Below are 25048 nucleotides of genomic sequence, written 5' to 3' on the forward strand. Positions count from 1 at the left end.
CGTTTCATTTATGTTCTTCCTTCATGCAAAATTCAATGACAGAAATTTTATGGAAGAGTTTCAGCTTTCTGAATGAAGAGAATTTTAACATCTCCATCCTTAGCTGTGTTCTCTTATCGAATGCTAACAGTAATGCACAGAAGTCACTCTTCCTTGGAGAACAAGGATCTTTCTCTAGCTTCAATTACAGTATTGGAGCTTCTCTTTTCTAAGGAATGATTGAGGCAAAAGGCAGGACCAACTGAATAGGTAAAAAAAAATGTGCCTTGTGCATGGCAGAGGTTGATTCAAAGACAAGATCTTAAAATAATGAGTGCCTTTAAAGATATTTTTCTACAGCATGTTACAGTCCTTCATTTAGTTTTGTGTTTACTTCATGTCTGTTAGCCATGTTTTTTAATTCTTTAACATATGGATATAAATGAAAAGACAAGCATTCTTTATAAGATGATTTTTAAATCAAAAACTCTATTTTTCAAAGGGGCCCAGTCACAGACTTTTCATCCCTAGAAAACATAGATATTTAGAGAGATTTTGAGTGGCATGGATGGGATCTAGTCCTCTGTTAATTTTCCAAGGTAGATGAACATCTACTTGTTCTCTGCAACTCTTCCCCTAATTCCCTCTCTAAGGAAATATGTGTCAGAAATAGGAAGAGAAGCAAGGTCTCCTTTGCTTTTGTTACGAAACCATCTTTCCCCTCCTGTTCAGAAGCACTTGCAGTTAAATAATCTTTTCTATGTCAGACATTATCCATTATACAAGATAGGGCATTAGATTACATTAATTATTGGCTTGGTTTGTTAGATCAGTTTTTAAATTTTCCCATTTTTCTAATTATCATATTAAGTTATTCTTAGTATCTGAACCCATCAAATAAGGCTGACAAAACATTCAAATTTGCAGTGAAAGGAAAACATTGGAATAAAAAACACTTCTGCTTTTTCCATTTTTCGTTACCTCTTTAGTTATTTATTATCTTGCTAAAAGTTTCCCTTTGAATTTTGTTTATAGAAGGCAAACTGCCTCAATTACCAGGGAAAAGAGCACTTGAAAATAATAAACATTGAGTCTGACATTAGGGCTACCTGCATCACTTTTGGAAGCATCCCATATAGAGAGTAACTATCAATATTAAAAGACAAATTTGAAGGGATTACTTGGAATAAGCAGCAAAATTTTGTATTGTATTCCTTCAAAGCAATAGGTCTTCTCATTTGTGTTTTAGTTAGATGTTGAAATAGATGTATGTACATATAACATTTGTCAAAGAAAGGGAAAATCTGTTACAGTTAACATAGACGTTAACTTAGAAATTCTGGCTAAATTCTAGCTTTTCTAAGAGTTTTCTATTCTCTCATCACGACTGCAAGATCATCACATCAGTATGTTTTCTCCATTAACAAGTTATGAAATTGTCTCCACTCTTTAATTCAGCTTTAGCAATTATGCCTATTTCTGTATGCAAACACTCTCCTCAAACAAATTCCTCAATATGAATGATTTTTGCAACCCTGCTTTTCTGTAATGGAACTAATGACCAGTTATGAAACAGCAGTACAATTCAAAATAACTCTTTCCATCCCTCTCACAAGCAGTCCCATGAACAACAGCTAATTGCCAGTTGTTTCAAGTTAATTAAATTCTCATCAGTTCCCTGCTGTGGTAAGAACTTTTCCAAGCTACAGGAGTCAGGAAAAGGCTTTATTCAAGAATAAGGCTGTCAGGAGGGCGTGGTAACCAAGCATGTGACTTCATGAGGAGACAGAGAAGAACAACAAAAGGTGATAGGCTGACTTTATCTGGACCTGTAAAGGGGAAAGTCCATGTAAGCTTTATTTGTTCAACTTGACAGCATTGTCTGTGGTGCTGCATTGCTGGTGTAACTGGGTTTGGCAGTGTGTTCCAGCTGCTCCCAGAAATACACTGTGCTGCCTAACTAAAGAATTATTCCTCTTACTGGAGTGATTGTGTCATTTTTTATATTCACTGAAGGTGAAATTCAAAGGTTTGCTGACAAACATTTATTCTTCTACAGGAACTTCCCAAGTTTCTTGAAGACCTTGCTTCAACTGATGCTGATCTACCTTGGAACAAGTCTAAGAATCGTTTCCCAAACATAAAGCCATGTATGTGTGTTTACCGATCTCTGTTTTGCTCTTTACCTTTGATAGAGCAGTGTATATTTGGAATGCAGCTTTTGTTTTATCTCCCTTTGAAATGGCAGTACAATCATGTTCACATTATGAAATAATTTTCTGTCAAGTAATCTGTCTTTTCGTTGTGGTTTTTTTAAGGACAGTTTTATTTGCAAATAGCTTTCAACTTCTTCTCACAAGCTTTAATATGCAGGTGCAAGAAACTGTAGCCTCAACAGTTTCTTAGCTTTGTAATTCAAGCCATGTAGCAAAATCTTTAACATTCTTCCTCTTTTTTTTTTCTCCTTTTATTGAGAAGTAATTTTTTTAAACATGTAAAATCCACATGTTTGTGCATTCAGCTACCTCAGGAGCCTGGGTATGCTTTCTTGTGGATATGTGTACATGTGCTGCAAAGGTTCCACAGAAGATCAGAGTGACTGTATGATAACTTATAAGCTAAGGCTAGATTTTATCACAAGACACAGGAGTCTGTCTCTCTGTACTCAACACTGCTTCATTTTTCAGTTAATAAGACAAGAAATGTCATTATTATTTTAGGCATTAGCTGTGATGTGAGATGGGGAGCGTGGCATTCCTTGGTTAATAATGCTACATTCTGTGCTATTAACTTTTCAGAGCAGCTGTTCCTGCTATCTACTGCCTTGTTCAAGACATACTCTTGGATACAGACACTAAAAAAAAGTCATGTTCGTGACACACAATAAAATATAAACAGATGAGTTTCATAAATCTTTAACTGTATATTCTGATATTTTTTACTAATTTGAGGACTAAACTTCAAAATCTGGAATGTTTCATTTCAGCCTTTACTTATTCACATATAACACCTTTCCTGGGTTTTGTCATTTCTGCACACATTCCATGGGCCCAAATTGGAAACCCACGGTCATTTTTTTTTTCTTCTGTAATAATGAGCTTACCTTATGTAAAAGAAGTAAAAGTCTGTAGAAGTGCCAGGATCTGGCTCAAGTCTGTGACTTAGGCAGCGAGTACATAGGAAAGACTCTCAGACGCCCTGACCCTGCTGTCTGATTCACACAGAGATTATCTGTGCTAGAACAGCATAGCTAGAAGTACACAGGCTACCTTTAGGCAGAGGATCCTCCCATATATGCATTAAATTGGAGGGTTTTGGCATGTTTCACCATTTAATTAAAAAGTACTATAATAAAATTGTCTGGAACATTAAAGGATGACCATACATAACTGAAATTGGCTATGTTATTTTTGTAATTAGAGTTTCACTATGTGAAATATTGCTAGATTATAAACAATAACACTCTTTTTTATTTATTAGCAGTCTAGGAATACTTGTTACATGTGTCTGTTTTTGAACAAATCTTTTAGTTAACAAGAATTTATTTCCATGACAGATAACAACAACAGAGTGAAGCTTATGCCTGATGCTGGTGTTCCTGGATCTGACTACATTAATGCCAGCTATGTGTCTGTAAGCAGAATGTCTCTCACACTTTTACTATATTTGTTATCTAGTAGAAGAGAAAGTCAAAAAAATAACTTGCAAGAAGAATCGGATTCAAATTATTCTTTCATTCACTACAGCTACTGTTACCATGGCATTGATCAAGTGACTCCTGTGGCAATGAACATGAGTGCTTACAAATATAAATTATCCCATTTTCTTTGCTAAGTGAAATTTTCAGTAATTATCAAAACTATCCAACAAATTACTTACCATAAGTTGTGTCATACCATTATTATTAAAGACAATAGTGAAAATCCCACTGAGGTCAACCATTTTGACAGGTGCTTCATCTCCTGGTTCAAGAGCTGGAGGAATTGCATATGAACAGAATAGTGTAACAATAACTGAACTAAAAAGTTTCATAGGAACGGATAATAATTTTGGTGGGAGATTGGTATGCCTCTTTATTTTGTGAAGAAGGAAAATGCAAATGGGCTTCTTGAAGAAGAAACCAATATTATCTTTCTCATCTTCAGCTTTCTTCCTAGACCTTCTATTTTCTAATTGTGTACTCAGTGAATTCTTCATCTATCATTTATAATCTTATCTCATTTTTTTTCCCATTGAAGCTCAAATTGTGGCTTATGTATTTAATTTGTTGTAAGAGTGGCTAGTAGTCCCTCGTGAGGTCAAGACTTTGTTTGCACTAAGCATTATTAAAACATAGTATGATGTGCAGACTGTAGTCTAAACTCATGGCAGTGGCAAGTAGAAATGGTTATTTCCAGTTAACTAAGAGACATTCACAAAAAATAAGCAATAAAGCTGAGAGCATCTTCCTCTCTCATTAGAAAAATGTTCCCTTTTTATGGAAAGTCCTAATTCTGACAACAGATAGGAAGAGCCATGCCACTTGATGCAGTGCTCAGTTTTGGGCCCCTCACTACAAGAAATACATTGAGATCCTGAAGTGTGTCCAGAGAAGGGGAGCGAAGCTGGTGAATGGGCTGGAGAACAAGCCCTATGAGGAGCAGCTGAGGGAACAGGGGTTGTTTAGCCTAGAAAAGAGGAGACCTTATCACTGTCTACACCTACTTGTAAGGAGGTTGTAGCAATGTGGGTGCTGGTCTCTTCTGTCAAATGACAGGCGATAGGAGGGGAGGGAATGGCCTCGAGTTGCGCCAGGGGAGGTTCAGATTAGACATGAGGGAAAATGTCTTCACCAAAATGTTTATCGAGCACTGGAACAGGCTGCCCAGGGAGGTAGTTGGGTCACCATCCCTGGAGGCATTTACAAAATTGGTAGATGAAGTGCTTAGGGATATGATTTAGAAATGGATAGGTATGGTTGGACTTGATGACGTCAAAGGTCTTTTCCAACTTAGCAATTCTACGGTTTTATGATGCTGGGACTGTACACAGAACTACTGACAAGGAGACCAGACAACTTGGAGCGTGGCCTAGTCTTCACCCATCCTGTCACTAACTGACATGCCCAGGCTTAGGCAGGGGACACTAACAGCAGCTTCCAAAAGCTGCAGCAAAAGCCAACTGCTGAAGGTGTTCCCTGCTGAGATTTACTTGTCTTTAATGCATGCAGGCATCTCACTTTAGGTCACTGTTCATAAGCGAATAGGCAATTATATTGATATCATTTCTCAGAGCTAAAGCTTTGCCTTTTCTATGCTCTCACTTTTCGTATTTGTGGATGTGTAAATATATAAATGCATATACCTGTAAATATACAATATGTGTTGTGTGTATTTACACACCTGTTTATCTAGGTTTATCAGTATGTGCGTACATGTAAAGACAGGGAAAGAGATGGCTTCTATCTAGTTTAAACAACTGGGAACTTGGCTGCTACTTTTATTTTCACTCATTAAACAAGAAAATTCAGTAACTGAATTGTGAGCATTGCATCCCAGAGTTATAGTTTCTCACCTCGCTCTTAAACTAGGAAGGATTAACTTAGTTTCTCACTGCCACCTGTTCTGTATGTTATAGATGGAGTAAGGGAGTAAGTAACATGCAGCTGTGAATTATAGGGCTATAATTCCAACAGAGAGCTTTAGGGGTACTATAAACCACTATGTCAGTTGTTTTGAGCAATAATCCAAACTTTGTGATATTACAGACTGCTAGCTCTGCAGCATAAATTTATTGCTATTATTGCTATTGTTATTTTAGACTTTCTGTTGTACATAACAGTTCCTGTAGGGTACACTTAGTTTCTTTGAGGAAATAGATCCATGGGAACCCATGCACCGACAGCATTTACATAGATTTTTTTTTCAACAAACTTCCTTCTCCACAAGTTTTACATCAATTTATAAATTAACTAAACAGCAGAAACCAACACTAAAATAAAAGTCAACCACTACAGTAGATTTCTTAAAGAGCGATTATCAGAGATCATTTGTTTGAGTAAGCTCCATCCCTAGGTTACAGCAGATCCCTGACAATCACTGGAAGGGCAAGGTCATCAGTGTGGTGTGTAGCTTGCACTAGCTCTCGGAGCAGTCCTTAGTTGTTTCCCTGGCTCCACTGCTCCTTAGCACTGTATAATATTACTGTGTTGGCCACCTTCTGACAAAGTTCTTGGTGGCATCTGCAGTGGGGCAAATATGTATGCTTAGGTAATTGGAATTACTGACCTGATATCCCTACATTTTCTCTGCTAAATGCATTTCTATTACGATTACATTTCCCAAACTTTAATAGAGTGTTGGTTCATAACAATGAACCAACAATGAGTGTTGGTTCGATCTACACAATGCAAAAAAATGCCATTATTTTCTTATGTTTTGAAGGCCATCTGCCATGGAATGATCAGCCAGGTCTATGCCAATTTGTTTAGCAGGCTGTAGTCTTAGGCGTGCTAGCTACGTGCACAACTGTGAGTCACATGCAAACTCTTTTTTCACTGTCCAGTCGTTTTGTATTAAATATTTTCTTTTTCTCAGGGTTATTTGTGTCCAAATGAGTTTATTGCGACTCAGGGACCATTACCAGGAACAGTGGGAGATTTCTGGAGAATGGTATGGGAGACAAGGGCAAAAACACTTGTGATGCTTACACAGTGTTTTGAAAAAGGGCGGGTAAGTTACCACTATACTAATTAATAGCATTTGATATAATTGGAAATTCTGTATGTACTCTCTGTCAAGATTATGATATGGTCATTCTTAATTGGTAATCATCTCCCTGCAGATAAGATGTCATCAGTACTGGCCAGAAGATAATAAACCAGTGACTGTGTTTGGGGATATAGTGATTACTAAATTGATGGAAGATACGCAAATGGACTGGACTATCAGAGATCTAAAAATTGAAAGGGTAAGCCAGAAGTGGAAGCTGATTAAATAAAATCCATCCAATATCTCAAAGAACATTAGATATGCTCCATCCCAAGAACTGTCCCTCAGTATTATTCTTTTAATGCATATGCACTGTACTGATTCGTTTGCCTGCATTTTGTTCTCATTATTGTTATTTATTTTGTTTCCTGAGAATTTTCTGCAGGATCTGTCACAAATTGCTTAGATATGTGGCTGACATGCTATGAAGGGCCCATCAAGGTTACCGAACCTCTGGTCTGGTGGGAGGTGAAGTTTCTATTTGGACATCTCAGTTGTCTCTTCTAGAAAGGAGTAATCCTAACCATTCTGGGATCAGACAAATCCCTTTGAATGTATCCCTCTCAGATTAAAGGGCAAGATTCTCTGGTGCAGTGCAGCGCAGCTGTTTTGCATTGTACCACCAGCCTTATTGGCCTCCACCCCCAGGAGATTCACCCAATATAAATGAGAATCATGAGTATTACTCCCACTCTTTATGCTGGGAAGGGAGGTGAGGGGTACAGCATAGATCTTTATCTTTGTCATGATCCACAACTATAGTTTCCACTCTTTGGAAAAATTAGCACCCAGCATTAAGTCAGAGCAGCAGGTGGGCTCAGAAAGCAATCTGTACATAATGATCCAAGATGAAATTAGTGTTCTTTTGCACTCCCATCATTGACCTGTGTTGTATGTAGCACGGCTGGATCCTAGGACCTGAACTCAGCTATCCAAATACATACATTACCATCCTATGGCATGTGCATGTGACAAAAGAAACACAGCTGTCAGGGGACTGTCTCAGTGGTCACCCCATAAGGAAATGTTGTGCACATAGTGCAGAACAATTCAACATTTAAAAATGAGTCAGAGAAGATAAACTTTTTTTCAGTTAAAGTTAGACATAGTGTAAGCAAGACTGGAAAAAATAATTAGGTTAAAAATGCACGCCAGTAAAATGTGGTCACCTGTGCTAATGAGAGTGACGCTGAAAAGAAAACTAAGCATAACCTGAATTGACTAAGTGATTCATTTACTATAGCTGAACTACCCTGCGCAAGAAGCTGTGTGCTTTATAAGCATGTAATTAAGTGTGCCATAGTGCTGGCTTTAAGATCGTACTTTGTCTTCCATTCACAAATGGATGGATTCTTCATGATCTTCCAGTGAAGGTAAAAAACCTTAGATGAGGCAAACCATTCACAGTTTTTGCTGTATTGCAACCAAAGTCATTTCTCTTTTGGTTTTATGATAATCACTTTTAAAAATATAGACCCAAAGTAGTTGCCACACATAACTGTTTCTAGCAACATGAAAAGAGCAAATGCTTGTTTTTCAGTGTTTCTAACAATATGAAAAGAGCATGTGCTTGGTTCAAAATATTATTTTTTAAAAGGAAATGGTTCATTACACAGCAGGTGACTAAACTCTGGGGCTCCTTGCTGCAAGGTATGGTGAATCTTAAAAATTTAGAGGGCTTCATAAAATCTAGAGAAATTAGTAGTAGAAAATTTTGACAAGTACTATTAAATTTTGAGATACTGTCTCTGACTGAGGCAGTTCACAAGTCACAGACTATTAAGAATGGAAAGGATATTTGGTGGATCTGTAGATACATTGTTGTCCTGTTCTAGAATTTTCACTCCGATTTTTCCTTGACAACTGTTCAAAACAGGATATTGGTCTAGACAGGCCTTTGGCATGATGCTGTGCTTTTATTCTTATGTCCTTCATAGTTAATTTAGATATCAGATCATAACCAGCACTTCTTTTTTTAGTTACTATGTTGCTGTGATTGAGAGGGCATCAGGGACTTAGAAAATATATCTGTGTTTGCCAATGTATGCAAGTTTGCCTTCAGTGCATTAGATCAGTCCTAAAATGGTTGCTTTTCCCTAAGAAAAAATATTGTCCCCATTCACTATCCTTCTGAATGAGCTGTAGAAACTTCAGCCGGTATTCTACAAATTACATTGATGTAGTGATTGAAGTCAAATGGAGAATGACTACGGAAGTCTTTAACACTTCCTGAAAGATGGACTTCATGCCATCTCTCAAAAAACCTGCTGTAAGATATGTGCATGACAGATTATCCCTTGATACAGATATGTCTTGTAATTGTTATGCTATTCTGACCTTCCTCTTTACATGAAATTGCTGAGAAGGTTACATATAGCTTACTGGATCGTCTGTCACAGTTCTTCTGCAAAAAAAAAAATACTGCCTTATTTTATACTTTTCAGCACGGAGACTACATGATGGTGCGGCAGTGTAACTTTACTTCTTGGCCGGAACATGGAGTCCCTGAAACTACTGCACCAATTATCCATTTTGTAAAACTTATCCGTGCAAGTCGAGCGCATGATAATACACCAATGGTGGTTCACTGCAGGTAAGTATATTCACCTAATCTCCATTTAATATCTTATATTTTCAGGGAAGCTGCCAGAATAAGAACAATGAAAACTGAGTGCACAGGTATGGTTCTTCTATGGACAGCAGTGAAGATTTCTCTAGCAGTGCTCTTTAGTCGTTTCTAGGAAATAAAATGTCAAAGTGTGTCTATTCTTCCATTTGTGGAAATCCCGTTGAGGTGGTGTCAATGAAATAGTTCCTTCAACAATTATCATGAGGTACTGCTGCATTTATCTCAATTTTCCTCTTTATCCTAAGAAGAGGAATAGCACCTGACACATTGATTTTAACTACGTCTTTTATAATTATAGCTCGTCTTAAGAAATAAGTGTTAAAAATTGTATTTAAAATGTGCATGTCACATAACAAGAGGAAGAAACTATTTGGGAGCCATAGAGAATGCCAAATAGGAATAAGTATTTACAAATGCCGGATTTCAAGCTTGGATGACCATAAACAGCTAAAATCTATGTTTAGGCTCTTAAATAAATGGCCTGATGGTTAGAGGTGTTCAGCTGTCATAGTTCCCACTGATTTCATTCTCAACACTCTTAAACTGCTATTTCAAAGAGTAAGTGTGTGGGGAAAGCTAAGTCTTCAGGAAGGCGGTGAGTGTGTCTGCATTTTTTATGCAGGTCAGTGTTCCCACCATATGAGTGGGCACGCTCCAAAATAGTGACCTGAACTCAGAGGTCTGTGATTGATTCTTTCTTTGCCTCATTCTCAGCGTTAGTCTGGAAATATGTGGGAGGAGAAGCTGGGTTTGGTGCCACAAATCTCTTTCCTAACTGTCCAGTTTATCATGCATGGGAGTTCTTTTTATCTGTCCTCAGTGCCCTACAAATGCCATCCACAATGGGTGATAAAGCCTCATTTTATTTGATATCATTCTCATTTACAGTTTTATATTTGCCTCCACTGCAGCGGCCTGAGAGACTCTTACAGGAGAGAACTACATGGTCTTCTTATTTTGAGGATGCTTGTGTACTCTGGGGCCTTTCTGCAATGAGCCCCTATCCCCTTTTGACAACACAGATACGTAAAGGGGCCAGATGCTCTATCTGTGCTCAAATTCCTGATGGTTATAAAACAGCAATATGTGTTCTTGTACCCAAAAAACTCATTACTTTCTTTCATTACTTTCTGGTCATTAGATCTCACAGATTCAAGAGAGTTTAGCTGTATATTTCCTGACTATCAGCGGTGGTGAACCCTGCATTTATTACACTAATTGCAGTGAAGTCTGATAATGATTTTGCAAAATTTCTGCTCATTTTCAAACCTTTAAATAAAACAATACTGGCTACTAGTGTGTCCTGCATGCTCATCCTCCTTTAGAAGTATTTTCTTCTAAATATTTTTTAGACTTTTAGGTTTTTCTTTTAAATATTTTGCTAGATCTTATGTTGTTTTGTTTCAAACATCACAGAATCCATGTGTGATTTCACAGAATCTTGTGATTTTTTTTCTTTGAATTAGTGAGCTCTAGAAAATTCACAGGAAAGCTGTATGAGCATTTTTCCATGTGCTCGCATTTTGTTTAGTTATCTCTTTTGTCTAGTGCAACCCCTTGTAAAATAAAAATCATAACATGGCTCAAATCCATATTTCACTTGGTCTCATACAGCAAGGAGACACAAAAATAGATACTGAAAAATATTACATTTTTTTTCTGAAGTTTTCTTTTCACAATAATCTTAATTTAATCAGAATAGTCTAAGAAAATATTTTATATTTAAAAAAATAACAGAAAAAGTTTATTTTATCTTCTCTATTATGTTTGCAGTGCTGGTGTTGGAAGAACAGGTGTTTATATTGCACTTGACCATTTAACCCAACATGTAAATGACCATGATTTTGTGGATATCTATGGGCTTGTAGCTGAGTTAAGAAGGGAAAGAATGTGTATGGTACAGAATCTGGTAAGATTTATGTATTTATCTATTTTCTTTCCCTGTTGTTAAAAGTTAGTCATCTGATCACCTAATCTCCTACAAAACAAGACTAGAAAGCTCATAACAATCAGCCACCTAATACATTTTCTACCAAATCCTGCTTCTATTTGGATTTCAGGCATTGTGCAAATGTATTCTCTGTATCTCTTTAAGTAAATTTGGCCAGAAAAGTCTTGACAAGTGTTGAAAAAAGTGCTGAGATATTTAGGTTTTAGAACCTAAAACATAATTTCTCAAACTTTGAGAATGTTCATTTCAAGTTTTTAGTGAAGAAAAGTTGCTAAATAAAAAATGGATTACCTCATACACTACATAATTTGACTTTACTACTTAATTGTATTTTTCTTGTGTATGTATAGGCAGCGTAATCCTCCAAAATTTTAAATATTCATTTACCTCTGACCTCATTAATGATGCCTTGATTCTTTTTAAATCGTGATATTTGGATAAAATTAAGAACAGACTTCAAAGTTTGCAAAATTAAGGCGATGGTGGGTTCAGGACCTAAAAAATGCATTTCTGGCAGATTTATTGAGTATGGATATAAGTTAGAGATGATCTGCTGGTAAGGAAGACCTGTGCTGTACCTGGACATGTGGACACTTGTAAAAAGCAGTGCAGCAGATGTAAAATGTAAAACTATATAAAGCTGATCCTGAACTCCCAGTGGAACGGAAATCGTGCTGTATTTGCATAAGGCTTCTGGCCATAAGTCTCCTACAGACCAGATCTGACACAAGGCTGCTTGCCTGAAGCCTCTGGGTTTACAGCCTGACTTACCATTTTCTCAGGACGGGTAAGCAGTTTCAGGATGGACTTCCACGGGACTGTTGGATTTCAACTGATTCTAATGTAAAGAGACTTGTTCCATTAGAAATTCAATTCTGCTGTTCTGTGTCATGTCAGAATACACAAAAAGTGTGTCAGAATACACAACGAAGTTCTTTGCAGCAACTCCATTTCAGATTTAGTGAGAACTTCTGGTGATGCTGTATCATGCTGTTTCTTGCAAGGCAGTGTCTTATTATCAGTTGTTTTCTGTTTTTCCTTTTGAAGTTTTGATGCAGCTAAACAATTGCCAGGACTTTCCTCTGATGATAAATTCTGGAAATACTTTTTTTGGTTGTTGTTTTACACTTTTGACTAGAAATAGAATCATCTGAAATTAAGATAAAGGCTGGAAGACAATTTAATGGGAGGTTTCCCAAAATAAAATCTTAGTGAGATATTTTATAAGATCAGTGTATACTTTTAAAATGTGCATTATTGTTGTGTACCTCTTCATTTGTCTATTTTGGCAGAGGCTAGAGAAAGTCGTGCCAGAATGCAGTAGAAGACAATGGTTTCATAGTTCTGATTTGAAGTGTCAATCTGTACGCTAGCTGCAAAATCTTCAGATGGGTTATTCTCTGACCAGTTCATTTCTAGCTCATGCTTGCAAGACTAAAAAATGCAAGCCAGCACTAAAACTTGCCCAAAGAGAAACAAATCTTGTAAAGTTTTATGGTGAATTCAGTAGTCAAGCTATTTTCACAGTTCTGTAATAAAACACTTCAGCATTCTATAATTCAGATTTTATGTGATCAGTGCAAAAGATATGAAGAGAGGAGCAATTTCTTCTCAGAACTGAGTTTAGAGATCCTTCAGTCAAACTGTCTGTAAGATCTATGAGTAAAATGAGTAAAAACTGTTTGTGCTCAGACCTGTATTTTGCTTGATTATGACTTCAAAATAGATTTCCTTTTGCCATCAGAGTCACTCTCCATTATTGTAGCCAGTGGGGACATAATGGCCTACATCCGTGCAATTAAACACCTCTCTTCACAAAAGATAGATATATCCAAGTTCTCCATAGGGAATGACTCATAATCTGCCATAACTCCTGAAACACACTGGAAATTATTTGAGGTAGTGTTGGTTCATATGGATCAAAACTATGCAAAGGAGTATCCTAATAATCTGGATGATCAAGTTCTACTGTTTGGCAACTTACAGACACTGTTTAATTGCCTAATATGGATATCATTTCAATATCCTGGGTGCCCTGTATGTTTCCAAGGCCTGCCTTTGGACTACAGGTAAAGTGCATAACCTAATCTCTAGTGAATGTTTTTGTTCTGTCTCCCACTTCCAGCCATAAAAAGACTTTCAAATAATTAAAAATGCCATTAATTGTAACTGGGAATATAATTTGTCACACGTACATTTGCCAGGCATCCCATTTCACTTTCTGCTTGTAAACCCAGAACAATTTTCATTGCTACACGTTCACAAGTAGCTGTAAGAATGCAAGAGATTATAGAGCTTTCAGAATCTGCCTTCTGAACTGGAATAACCAATCTAAACTTCAGTGAAACTTAAGACTTTCATTCTAGGAATCCATATTTGTCAAGGGGGACTGTTAATCATCTTGCCAAGCCAAGTACAAAGGCTAGTTTGAAGTAATGCTTTGCTATTTCTTCAGTAAGCAAGATATCGAAGAGCATACCAGCACTTTGTACTTCAAGAGACCTGTGAAAATCTGTTTTAATCACCTATGGTTCTGGAGCTGTGACTGTAAAACATATCCATGTAACCAAATTTCTTTTATAGACTTGAGACGCTTGAATTAAAAATTTGTGGCAGTTCTGAAACAAAAAATCAATTATTGAGCAGAAAGATTACACTAATGTACTTACCTGTGGAGATGTTCCCACCCCATCTGGACAAGGTCCTGGGCAACGTGCTTTACCTTATCCGGTTTGAGCACTGGGAGGTGCACTAGGTGATCTCAAGAGGTCCCTTCCGACCTAAACAAATCTGTGATATTGTGATCTGGCTCATTTTCTGCATCTACATACCTGGTATTTCTTCTATGTGAAGGTATTCTTAATCCATTTCTTTTCTTTCTATCTGTTTTCATTTTTCTATTTCATTCTTTACTTCATTCTTACATCGACGCTTTTTATTTTTCTGTTTTCAGTAATCATTGCCTGGAGTTACTTTATGTCCTTGGAAAAGAGATTAACTTTAATTGCCCACTGTTTGCATTATAGTCTGTCAAAAATAACACTACAGTCTTAGAAGTATCACTAGAAATATCATGGTTTTTTTCTCTTAGCAATGGTACATGCTCCTAGAACATGTAGATTTACTTGAACTTTTGCATTTGAGTGCACCCTGCTGGTTTCCTGTATGCTAGAAAGAGGAAGATTTTCTTATCTAAATATTACATTTGTGCAGTTCAGTTTTAGTCTGAATCCAGTGGCAAAAGTAATCAAACATCTTTTCATAGAAGAAACCTTTACAGAAAACTGTGCAACAGCCTATTAGTCTCAGTCATGATTAGTTTAATTTCATATATCATACTGAGTGTATGAATTGACATGTTTTGGCTAATTCTAACACATTATACCTCACAATTAATTAAATCAGATCAGGCATATTGGATATGATCATCAGACTGTTGAGATTGCTGAGTTAAACTGCAGTTACTTTGAGAAGATCTATATATGTAAAAGAATAAAACTTTTTTAGTGTTAGAAGTACATTTTTCTTCTAATCAAATGTCCTTAAATTCACATCTTACAGGCACAATACATATTTTTGCATCAATGTGTATTGGATCTGTTGACAAGCAAGGGAAGTAGTCAGAACATATGTTTTGTAAATTATTCAGCACTGCAAAAGATGGACTCTCTGGATGCCATGGAAGGTAAGAAGATATAGATTGTCTCAAAATACTTTTTTGGTAGCAGGTGTGTTCACTTGTCCAGACTAAAAAGCAGAAATAAGTACTTTTGCATGCATTTTTTGGCTTCAGAATTGTAAATCCCTAGCATTTTCCTGCCCATAAGTCTCCCTCATTTTAAGTCATTGCTCAAGCTTTCCACTTTCTTCCCTGCGTGGTATTTTAAATGCAGCTGAAATAGTAGCCTACAGTTAGTTGCTGTTTGTTTACAAGATAGGTTAATGTGATATACCTGTTTCTTTTGTAGGTGATGTGGAGCTTGAATGGGAAGAAACTACCATGTAAACAAAGACTAAATATTAAAGATAATGAGATTTTGAAAATCTAATTAATATTTTTCTAAGCACAGGGGCCAAAGTGAATTCCCCTATTTTGATGATTAAAACAAACACGGATGATTGCAACAGCTTTTCGTCTATCAATGTGCCTTCGTAAATATGTTATTTTATTCAGATCAGTGAGCAATAATGATTTGGAGTACTTTTGCACAGACTGCACTTCTGGTGTTATGTGAACACTGCATTCAGTATGTATTTAAATAGAAATTATGTTTGAACATATTCATTTTTGCAGTTGTATTTGTAAAAGAAGAAATATGAGCCAAATATGATGTAAAAATCTCATCTTCCCATGGAACTTATTTTGATGTGAATTTGCTGTGGGTTTTTTTGTTTGATTTTAAGTAAAAGCTACAATTCCTTGAATCATTCTTGCTAGATTGGTTTCAGTGTTGTCAACTCTTGCAGATTAATTCCAATACCATCACAGTGATCTTTACCTAACTCTATGTTCTTGTGTTTTGAATCTTTTTCTACAAGTGGTAGCATGTCAGCTCATGATCCTGAACAGCTGAAGAGTCACCTTCTGACATGGGGAGGATTATTCAGCTTTTACACAGCACACAGTAGCTCTTCAGGGACACTTGGGGCTCTTTAAGCTATCTTATAATCAGTGGGTTGGTTTTTTTAAATATACAATGGTGATTGCATATGTTCGGTACTGAAGGAAGTAATTTACATTCCTGCTACTTTTTCAAGCAGATAAATCAAAGTAAAACTATATGTTTGTTATGTATTGTAACGCACGTTAGACTGACTTGAGTAATAGAATGTTTATAAATTATTCACGTTTCTTAAATATAACACTGTTCAGTATTTTGAAAGGTTACTCAAAATTTAATAGCAATATATTTTATAGCACAGAGTTGTCAAGCGAAAAAGTTGTTGTTCCTTTCTCAGGTTTGGCAAATCACTGTAGACACTGAAAAATATGGGAACTAATATAGAGAGATTTAATAAAAGACATCATCTTCCACTCTCACTGATCATCATTATTGGAAACAGATCTGAAACAGGAATGAGCAGAGCAGAAAGCTCCTGCCTGAGAAGTAAAGCAAGAACTGGTAGAGTAGGAAGACTATAGGGAGGTAATTAAACTGTGTGCCCTGATGTGACATGGAAGTGGCAGTATTCAATTGACATTATTAGGGGAGGGGGGGAAGTGTGTGATTGCAAAGTTTTTATCTGTGTAAAGAAATTTATCATTTTGAATTAATTATAAAGCTGTGACCATAATCCAAGATACAAAACATGACAGCAAAGAGGCTTCAGAGTTCTTTATTCTGTGTATTCTCTTTAGACAGAAGAAATCCATAGCCTTATTGAGGCATCAAGCTCAGGAAAGTCAGATAAACCTCTGCAGAACCGTGAAAGATGTATGTGCATGGGTGTGTTTGTGTGCACACACTCTGAACAGAACAATAAATGAACAAAACTTTCGATGTCAACTGTAGCTATGAGGCAGAAAATGCAATAGAACCTGATATTTTTTTGTTAAGTGACAGTAGGTGTTTCATATCTTTTTAGAAGCTGGCAAGGGTGATGCAGCGAGGATCCTTGTAATGTAGCACAACGTGCCAAATATCTAAAATTAAAATCAAAAGACAGCATTTAAGGAGGTGGAAATGGTCTACAGAGATATTCAGAGCAATCTGTCTTTCAGGAAGACTGACGGTATTGTAAACATCACCTGTCAAGCTAAAAAGAAAACAATGCCTTTTAAAGCTGGGTAGAGGGGGAGAGAGGTGATGTCCACAGCTGTTCAAGTCTCTGGCAAAGTATTCGGTACAGCTCTAGTTTCATTTGGTTCCTATGAAACATGTGTTCTTCATTTATTATACATGTACTTTAAAGTATTCTGACAAATTTCTTATAGCGACTTACAGATGGTTTTCATTATTTGTACTTGTACCTGGTAGCAGTACATGCAGTATTGTGATAAATTGAGATTATAGTGTCATAATCTTCTATAATCTTATATCCACAATTGTGGAATATCTGTATGTGTGTTGCTCCTCTTTCAGTTGGAGGAAAAAACTAAAAAGCTTTATGCAACATATAGATGAACTCCAGAAGTTCCAAATGCACTTCACTATTTTAATGATGACGATTCCTACATCCTCCTTTTGGGGCCCTCCCTGTGGTCAAACACCATATTCAGCAGCATGCTTGTCTGACAGCTTGGTATGGTACTAGAAAATGTGACGCTCTTCTGCAGAGGCAAAGCGAAAAACTGAAAAGCAATTCAAGTAGTTTAATTGTTTTTGGCTACTAGTGTGAGCAATCTGACACATGCTACTTTGAAACAGTTTGTATTGACTTAGGGTGAATGCTAATATTGAGCATAAACTGGCTGCAACTCATAAGATACATGGTCAGGGAAAGAAATCTCTCCGAGCAATTCTCTCCAAGATCTGGTTTTCAGTATAAATACAGCACTGACCTTCTTATTTGCCTGCCAATGACTTACAGGGAGAAGGGAGCATCTGTATACCAGGAGATTGCCCCAGACCTCTGTTAGGTCATGAAGACAGAATTTCCACATCGTCTCTTGTCTTCCAGCCCTCCTTCCCTTATGCAATGGCATCTGCGGTCCTGCTCCTGACAGAACTGGAGAGCTGGAGGAAAGCAGAATTTGTCCAATTGCTGTTTAAGAAAAAAAAGAAATATATATATACACACATAATATATATATAAATATAAAGCAGCACACAATTTTCAATTTTGCCACGCAGTGTTCTACAGATTCTTGGTGCTACTAGCGGAGCAAGAGTATATTCTTTCAAAATTAGAAATGGAATTAACAAAATCTGGAGAAAAATATACAAATTCTGTAGGATGATTACAATTGTATTGACATGAGTTCATATTGTATTAAATTATTTGTGCAGTTTCTGTAGAGACTGATATATCTCCACACATAGAAGAAACATTCCTTATATATGTATTTATGGCCAGTTCTGTTGGATATCATTAGAAGAGGCTACTGTCAGTGCCCTCAAAACCTGATCTGTTCTATTCACAAAAGTAGTAGACAGCAGAATATTACATTCCTGTTGAATTTTTAGCACTTTTTAATACTGTTAAAGGGGTTAATAAAAATAATTGTGCATTCAAACTTGTGCTTTTGCTGTGTATGTGGAGCTATTCAGTAATGTACTTTCATAACGTTATGTGAAAGATTAATAATTTGTATTAAAATGTGCAATACCCTCTGTGTACTGCTGCAATGCCAAGTATGCTCATATGTAGTTACTAAGACAAAGCAGCAAAGAGCAAAGCATCAAACATATTTCATACTAAGGTAACATGACAGTCAGCTTTCCTGGTTGCATACAGAAATTCCAGAGCCTCCTAGATATGGACCTGAATTTGCAGAGATTCAAGACACAAAGACCTGTGAGTTCTGTGTGCAGAAGAGATTTATCCAAAAATATTTTCATGGCAAGTTAAAATAAAACTTGAGAAGTACCTGTTTCAGAGCATGTACTACACGTATATTAAACATTCATAGAATCATAGAATGACCGGGTTGGAAAGGACCCACTGGATCATCAAGTCCAACCATTCCTAACACTCCCTTAAACCATGTCCCTAAGCACTTCATCCACCCGTTCCTTAAACACCTCCAGGGACAGGGACTCGACCCTGGGCAGACTGTTTCAGTGCCTGATGACTCTTTCCGTGAAGAATTTTTTTCTCATATCCAGCCTGAACCTCCCCTGGTAGAGCCATGGCCATTCCCCCTTGTCCTGTCCTCTGTCACTTGGGAGAAGAGGCCAGCTCCCTCCTCTCCACAACCTGCTTTCATGTGGTTGTAGAGGGTAATAAGGTCTCTCCTCAGCCTCCTCTTCTCCAGGCTAAACAACCCCAGCTCTCTCAGCCGCTCCTCATAAGACTTGTTCTCCAGCCCCCTCACCAGCTTCGTTGCTCTTCTCTGGACACACTCCAGAGCCTCAACATCCTTCTTGTGGTGAGGGGTCCAGAACTGAACACAGTACTCAAGGTGCAGCCTCACCAATGCCGAGTGAGAGGGAGAATAACCTCCCTGGACCTGCTGGTCACACTGTTTCTGATCCAAGCTAAGATGCCATTGGCCTTCTTGGCCACCTGGGCACACTGCTGGCTTATGTTCAGTCGGCTGTCAACCATTACCCCCAGGTCCTTCTCCTCTGTGCAGCTCTCCAGACACTCTTCCCCCAGTCTGTAGCACTGCATAGGGTTGTTGTGCCCCAAGTGCAGGACTCGGCATTTGGCCTTGTTCAAGCTCATGCCATTGGTCTCAGATCAGCAGTCCAGCCTGTTAAGATCCCTTTGCAGAGCCTCTCTACCCTCCAGCAGATCCACACTTCCACCCAGCTTAGTGTCGTCTGCAAACTTGCTGAGGGTGCACTCAATGCCATTACATAAGGTCATCAATGGAAATAAAGAAACAATAAAAATAGATAGATCCAAACTAATTGTTGTTTTAAGAACTATGAAAAGTATCCCATAAGCTCTCTTTTAAGGGATATACATATGGTAATAATGAATTTAGGGCTGTTTTATATTTAAGCTACACGCTCACTCATAGCTGCCAATCCTGCAATGCTTTGAGTGCAGTAGGCTGTAACTGGAAACAGTTGACACAAAGTGTTGGACATAGCTTTGTTTTTAAGGAACTGGGTCAGAGAAAAATGTACTGAAAGGTGATCCACTGTTTTAGCACTTCGGCATGACTGCTGTGCCACCACTCTCCCTATGGTGCTAAAAAGACAAGTCCTCCCAACACTGTTCATGTTTTCTTCTGTCTTCTAATGATGTATTTTTTGTCTATCCGTGACTATATTAGAAGGAATTGTTAACAGTAATATGGATCAGCTGCATTCAAATACTGCAGGCATAATCTGCAAGCATGCATCATTCTCAAGTAAGCTGTGTAGTGGCCTCACTTCAAACCTTCTCTCCCTCATGTTCCCTATGAGTTGATTTCCTGATGACATCATGGAATATCAGCTGTATTTTTCTGCCAGCTTCTGACCAGTATTCGTTTTCTGTCCTGTTCCCTATGTAGCTTTGATTACAAGGTATGAAGCAAATGCAAACTGACTTTTGTGCTGTTCTCAGAGCTGAGCTGTGGTATCAGTTGCGTGTCTTCGCAGCGTAGGCACTGTATACTATTGTAAGCATAAACTGGCTTCCAATCCAGAAGTTCTCCCTACTGCTATAATAAATTCTGATATAAATTTTAGCGCTGGTCATTGTTCTGTGTCAATTGAAGACAGCAAGATGGATCTTTCATATTTCCATGTCAATTCTCTTTTCCCAAGAATTTTTCCCAAATGATGCTGAACTTACTTATTTTAATTATTTATTTTTAACAGCTCCTTTATCGTGTAGGCCATTTCTCAGATTCTGCTATGCAAAGAAAATTGAAAAGCAATGGCCTTTCATCAGTGAATAATAATGTCTGTGATACATTTCGCAGACCTCACTTCATCAGGCAAAGTTTGGGATGTAGCTGTGCCTCTGTATTTCGGTTGAAAGACAACATTTTGAAGGTTTCAGTTATATTTGGATCATCTTACTCTGCTTGTTGATTTGTGTTACCAGGGTGATCTTTTTGTAGGATGACAGCTGCACCCAGCTATCCACAGTAATCATGAATAAACCATTCCAGTACTCTTTACAGTCAATAATGAGCTGAAGGAAGTTTTACAAGGATGTTCCTGAAATATTTTGCAGGAGATGGAATTCTGAATGATATAAAAAGAATACTTGGATACTGGAAACCTAATATGCAACTAAGGCTCTACCATTCACAGTGGCATTCCATGAAGCCTGCTAGGCAGGAAGTGTGTCCTAGACCCCACAGAGCATATATAGGACAATGTAACACAACCTTTGAGCGGAGTGCTGCAAGATAGAGGGCATCCTTGCCAGCCACGCAGGAACACACTTAAATAAGCTTTACTGTGAAATTCTCCTAGCTTTCCTGAACAACACAAACACGGGAAACACCTATTACGACAGCGGGCAATATCTTTTGTAATTCAAGCTAGTGCTAGAAACCAAAGGACTCTATTTAGTCACTTCTTTCACTAATCTTAAGTATATAAACAAATGTTTTGACACCACAAGTGTAGAACACGGGCAGAGTATAGGCAAAGAAGATTATTTTCTTCCAGTAATGGAGGCATAAGCAGAAAAGTAAGTAGCCCTTTATGTCACTTTCTTTCCCTCAGTCTGCTGTCTGCATGTGTGCTCCAGCTGGGGATAAATAAAATTCATCCACTCTTAATTTGATTAGGATATTCATAGAAGAACCGTAGAATCACCAAGTTGGAAAAGACCTCTTGAACCATCGAGTCCAACCATAATATTGGTAATCCCTTTCTCAGAATCCCACATGTAACAGTCACAGGACTGTTCCTTTTCACTTGCCAGTCTTCTGTTGGGATTCACAGTAGGTCAAATTAACTATTTTTCTTACACAGTTCTGCTAATCCTCTGTCAGTATTACAGAGACAATAAGCATAGTATGAATCTGAACCTGCATATTGTACACAGAATTGTTAAATGACCTGCGATAACACAATACTGCGCTCCAGGCGTGGGCAAGGAGCTAACCCGAGGAGACTGGCAGCCTAGCATATAATCCTACTCCTTTGGAGAACAGGATAGTTATCTGACAAGGCACTGTCCCAGTCAGGGAGTCCGGAAAATGTTCTCAAAGCTGACTGACATTTATATGTAAGACTTTAATCTGAACCTTTCTCTGCAAACGATAAACAAGTAAACTCAGAGCTAGCATTGTAATCATTGTCAGCAACTCTTCTTTGCTGCTTAGGACATTAAGAAGTAAAACTTATTGTTTAATTGCTAATGAGGGTGCCTTAAACTCAGAAAGACATACTGTCTTCTTCACAGTACACATTCAAAGTTTTGACACATTTCTCTTCTTTACATTTTTTTTTTCTCTTTCAGTATGAGAATTTGGAAACATTGACTTTTTAATAGTTACGAGTTAAGAAAATACTGAGATGTCTTGATGTAACAGCCATAAGGATGCTTTGATAAAAAATGTTGTATAGTAACAGCCATATTAACATACTCAAAAATATACATACTTCCTGTGGGGTGGCCATTATTGTAAGAATACTTCAACCAAATATTCTGTTCGTTAAGAATGTGACTGAATGCTCAAAAAAAGGCAGATACGTTTGATTTTCCCATTCGTTTTGCCCTTCCAATTCTTCTTATCCTTTACTGTCATTCCTAAGCAGGTTTTGGGAACGTATCAGGTTGCTGGTTAATGGAGATTAATTATGTCAGCGATACTAACTATGTAGAAACCTTAATGCATACTGGTGTGCTCTCTCTGAAACCAGAAGGGATCAATGACATCAGTACCAGAGCCAATTGGCAGTCAGAGATAGACGGTCTTGTGCTAGCACGGGAGAAAGCCAGTGCTTAGTTCCAAGCTTTCATAAACTGCATGTCTGAAACAAATCACTTAACTTCCGTGTATCTCAACTCTCTATTAGAAAAAAAAAAAAAAAAAAAGTCTTAGACCTTTTTTTTGTAACATATATGTGTCATGTTTATCTGTGTTTGGAAGCTCTGCAGGAAAATCAGTTTCTCCAAACATTTCTTTGCACACCTCCTGTCACAACTATGAATAGTAAAAAATAAATTCTTTCTCCTACTAACATCATCCCAAAACAAGCACATGGCCAGTAGATTGCCAAGAGCCACTGTGGGCAGTATCACTGCCACACAGTGCTCATGCTTTGATTTGCCTTCATCATCCTTTCCGTTCCCTCATCTTGACAATTAAGAACTAGTGGCAGGCAGTGGCTCTCAACATGAGAGCATTGGCAGAAAGCTACCTTCATCTTTTTGGAAAGGTCCCAAACCTCCAGGAGCACAGCAGGTACGTGTCACAGAAGGCATCTTGCTGCTTATTCATTCTTTGGGTGAAAATCCCTTGGCTCTGTGTCTGGAATAATAGATAAATGACAAGGATTAACTTATTTAAGATGCCAACATTTTTTCTAACTTGTGATTGCCGTGATGATATACCACATCCATGCATCCTTTATCATACATGCACACACAAGCAGATACTTAAGCTCCTTGGAAGTGAAGACACCTATAAATGTGTCAGATCAGGTGTGACTGGCTTGCTTCAGGTTAGCAAAGAAAACCATGACTTGGATTAACCATTGTCATTAAGTCTTGATCTACGAAAGTAAATGATTCGGATTCTTCAAAAAAGAACTTGCAAGGGGGCAGATTGAAGTGTTTCTTTTTTGAATGTGCACTGGAACAAGTGGTGAATTGTTCCAATGGAGCTGTGAAATACTTTGGGCTCTCGTATTTTCTGGATCTCCAAAACCAGGAAAAAAGTTCAGCTGGGTGCTGTAAGGAGACTTTGTGAAATAGAAAATTGCTACAACAGCTGAAAGAAGGAAAATGCTTCCATTGAGTGAAAGCTAATGAACAAGTGTCAGAATGGACAGTTGGTGTTAGTTCCAGAAGGATTTAAAACTTAGACACAAGCTTGAAAAAAACATGTTAATAGAGCCAATATCTGTATGAAAAGAACCTTGTACTTAACAAAAATCCTTTGTAAACAACATTTGACATGGAATGTATTCAAACGCTTAGTAGAAAAGAATAGTGTACTAATTAAGTATAGAAAAACTATATTCCACTGATATTCAACGTAATAAGATATATTTCTTTTTCCTGAGAAAGTAATGTCAGTTCCAAACATAAATCAGCGTTAGGTATTTTGATGGATTTTAGTTAAAATTTCATCTTTCTAACGAAGCAAATCTGTGAGAAAACCCTTTGATTTTATTTCTAAGAGATTACAAATGAAACAAGATTTTCTATTACTAGTTTAAAATAAGTCCTTATGATCTATGTAGAATATTTTTGATCGCATTTAGGAAATAAAGACAGTATATACTGTTAGACGGCAAAAATAATTTTAGGCGCTATATTTCAGCAGCAGGCAGCTTCTGGCACACAGCTCACACACAATTCAAATAAAGGTTCCATGTGAAAGAAATGTCACATGACTATGCAGTGAGGGTCTGCTGGCATTGTTGGGTAATCCGAACCCCTGACTCTGGGAGGAAGTGCGCCAGTGGAAGCTGTTGAGGCAGACATCATCAATATAGCCCAGACACTCAGCCCAGTTCTGTTTCACCGTGGAGCAGTGAGATCACAGGGCAATTGATGCCATGCCTTGCACGTGAGCCTTTCCAAATATGTGCTTTCCTCTTGCTTGTCTGGATACTAGAAACACCTGTGGCTCTTGGGCACAGGATTTCTGCAGTACACAGGCCAGACAGGTTACAGTCAGGGCCATATTCCATGGAGCAATTTTGTGTGTGAAGTTCCCCTTTTTTTCCCCCCTCTCTCTCTTTTTTATTGTCTGAAGGTCAAACGGAGAGGTATTGAGACAGGAATCAAGACATAAATCTGAGATTGGCTTGTGCTGGAGAGTTTCAAGGGGTTAAAATGCTTAACTCTTGAATATTCTGCTGTTGAGCAGAACCCTTAGCTGACAAATACCCAAATTCACAGCACGCAGAAAAACAGTGAGGTAAGAAAGGTACTCTCAGAATTAATGAAGGGGACTTAGAAGACAACAAGAACTGACAATGCAGATAAAAAATGTCAAAT

The 25048-nt window shown here is 37.6% G+C and overlaps 1 protein-coding gene across 1 annotated transcript in view; it reads left to right on the top strand.

The window, feature by feature from the left end:
- PTPRQ (protein tyrosine phosphatase receptor type Q) overlaps positions 1-16311 on the top strand; it is a 129943-nt gene extending 113632 nt beyond the window's left edge. Inside the window, exons 55-62 of the mRNA XM_054056718.1 lie at positions 2039-2129; positions 3536-3612; positions 6555-6689; positions 6802-6927; positions 9173-9321; positions 11131-11266; positions 14870-14993; positions 15277-16311. Of these exons, the coding sequence (XP_053912693.1) occupies positions 2039-2129; positions 3536-3612; positions 6555-6689; positions 6802-6927; positions 9173-9321; positions 11131-11266; positions 14870-14993; positions 15277-15314 (876 nt within the window). The 3' untranslated portion in view covers positions 15315-16311. The remainder of the gene's footprint in view (positions 1-2038; positions 2130-3535; positions 3613-6554; positions 6690-6801; positions 6928-9172; positions 9322-11130; positions 11267-14869; positions 14994-15276) is intronic.
- Positions 16312-25048: the final 8737 nt, after the last annotated feature.

Source organism: Cuculus canorus, chromosome 1 (assembly GCF_017976375.1).
Source record: "Cuculus canorus isolate bCucCan1 chromosome 1, bCucCan1.pri, whole genome shotgun sequence".
NCBI classification, from domain to species: Eukaryota; Metazoa; Chordata; class Aves; order Cuculiformes; family Cuculidae; genus Cuculus; species Cuculus canorus.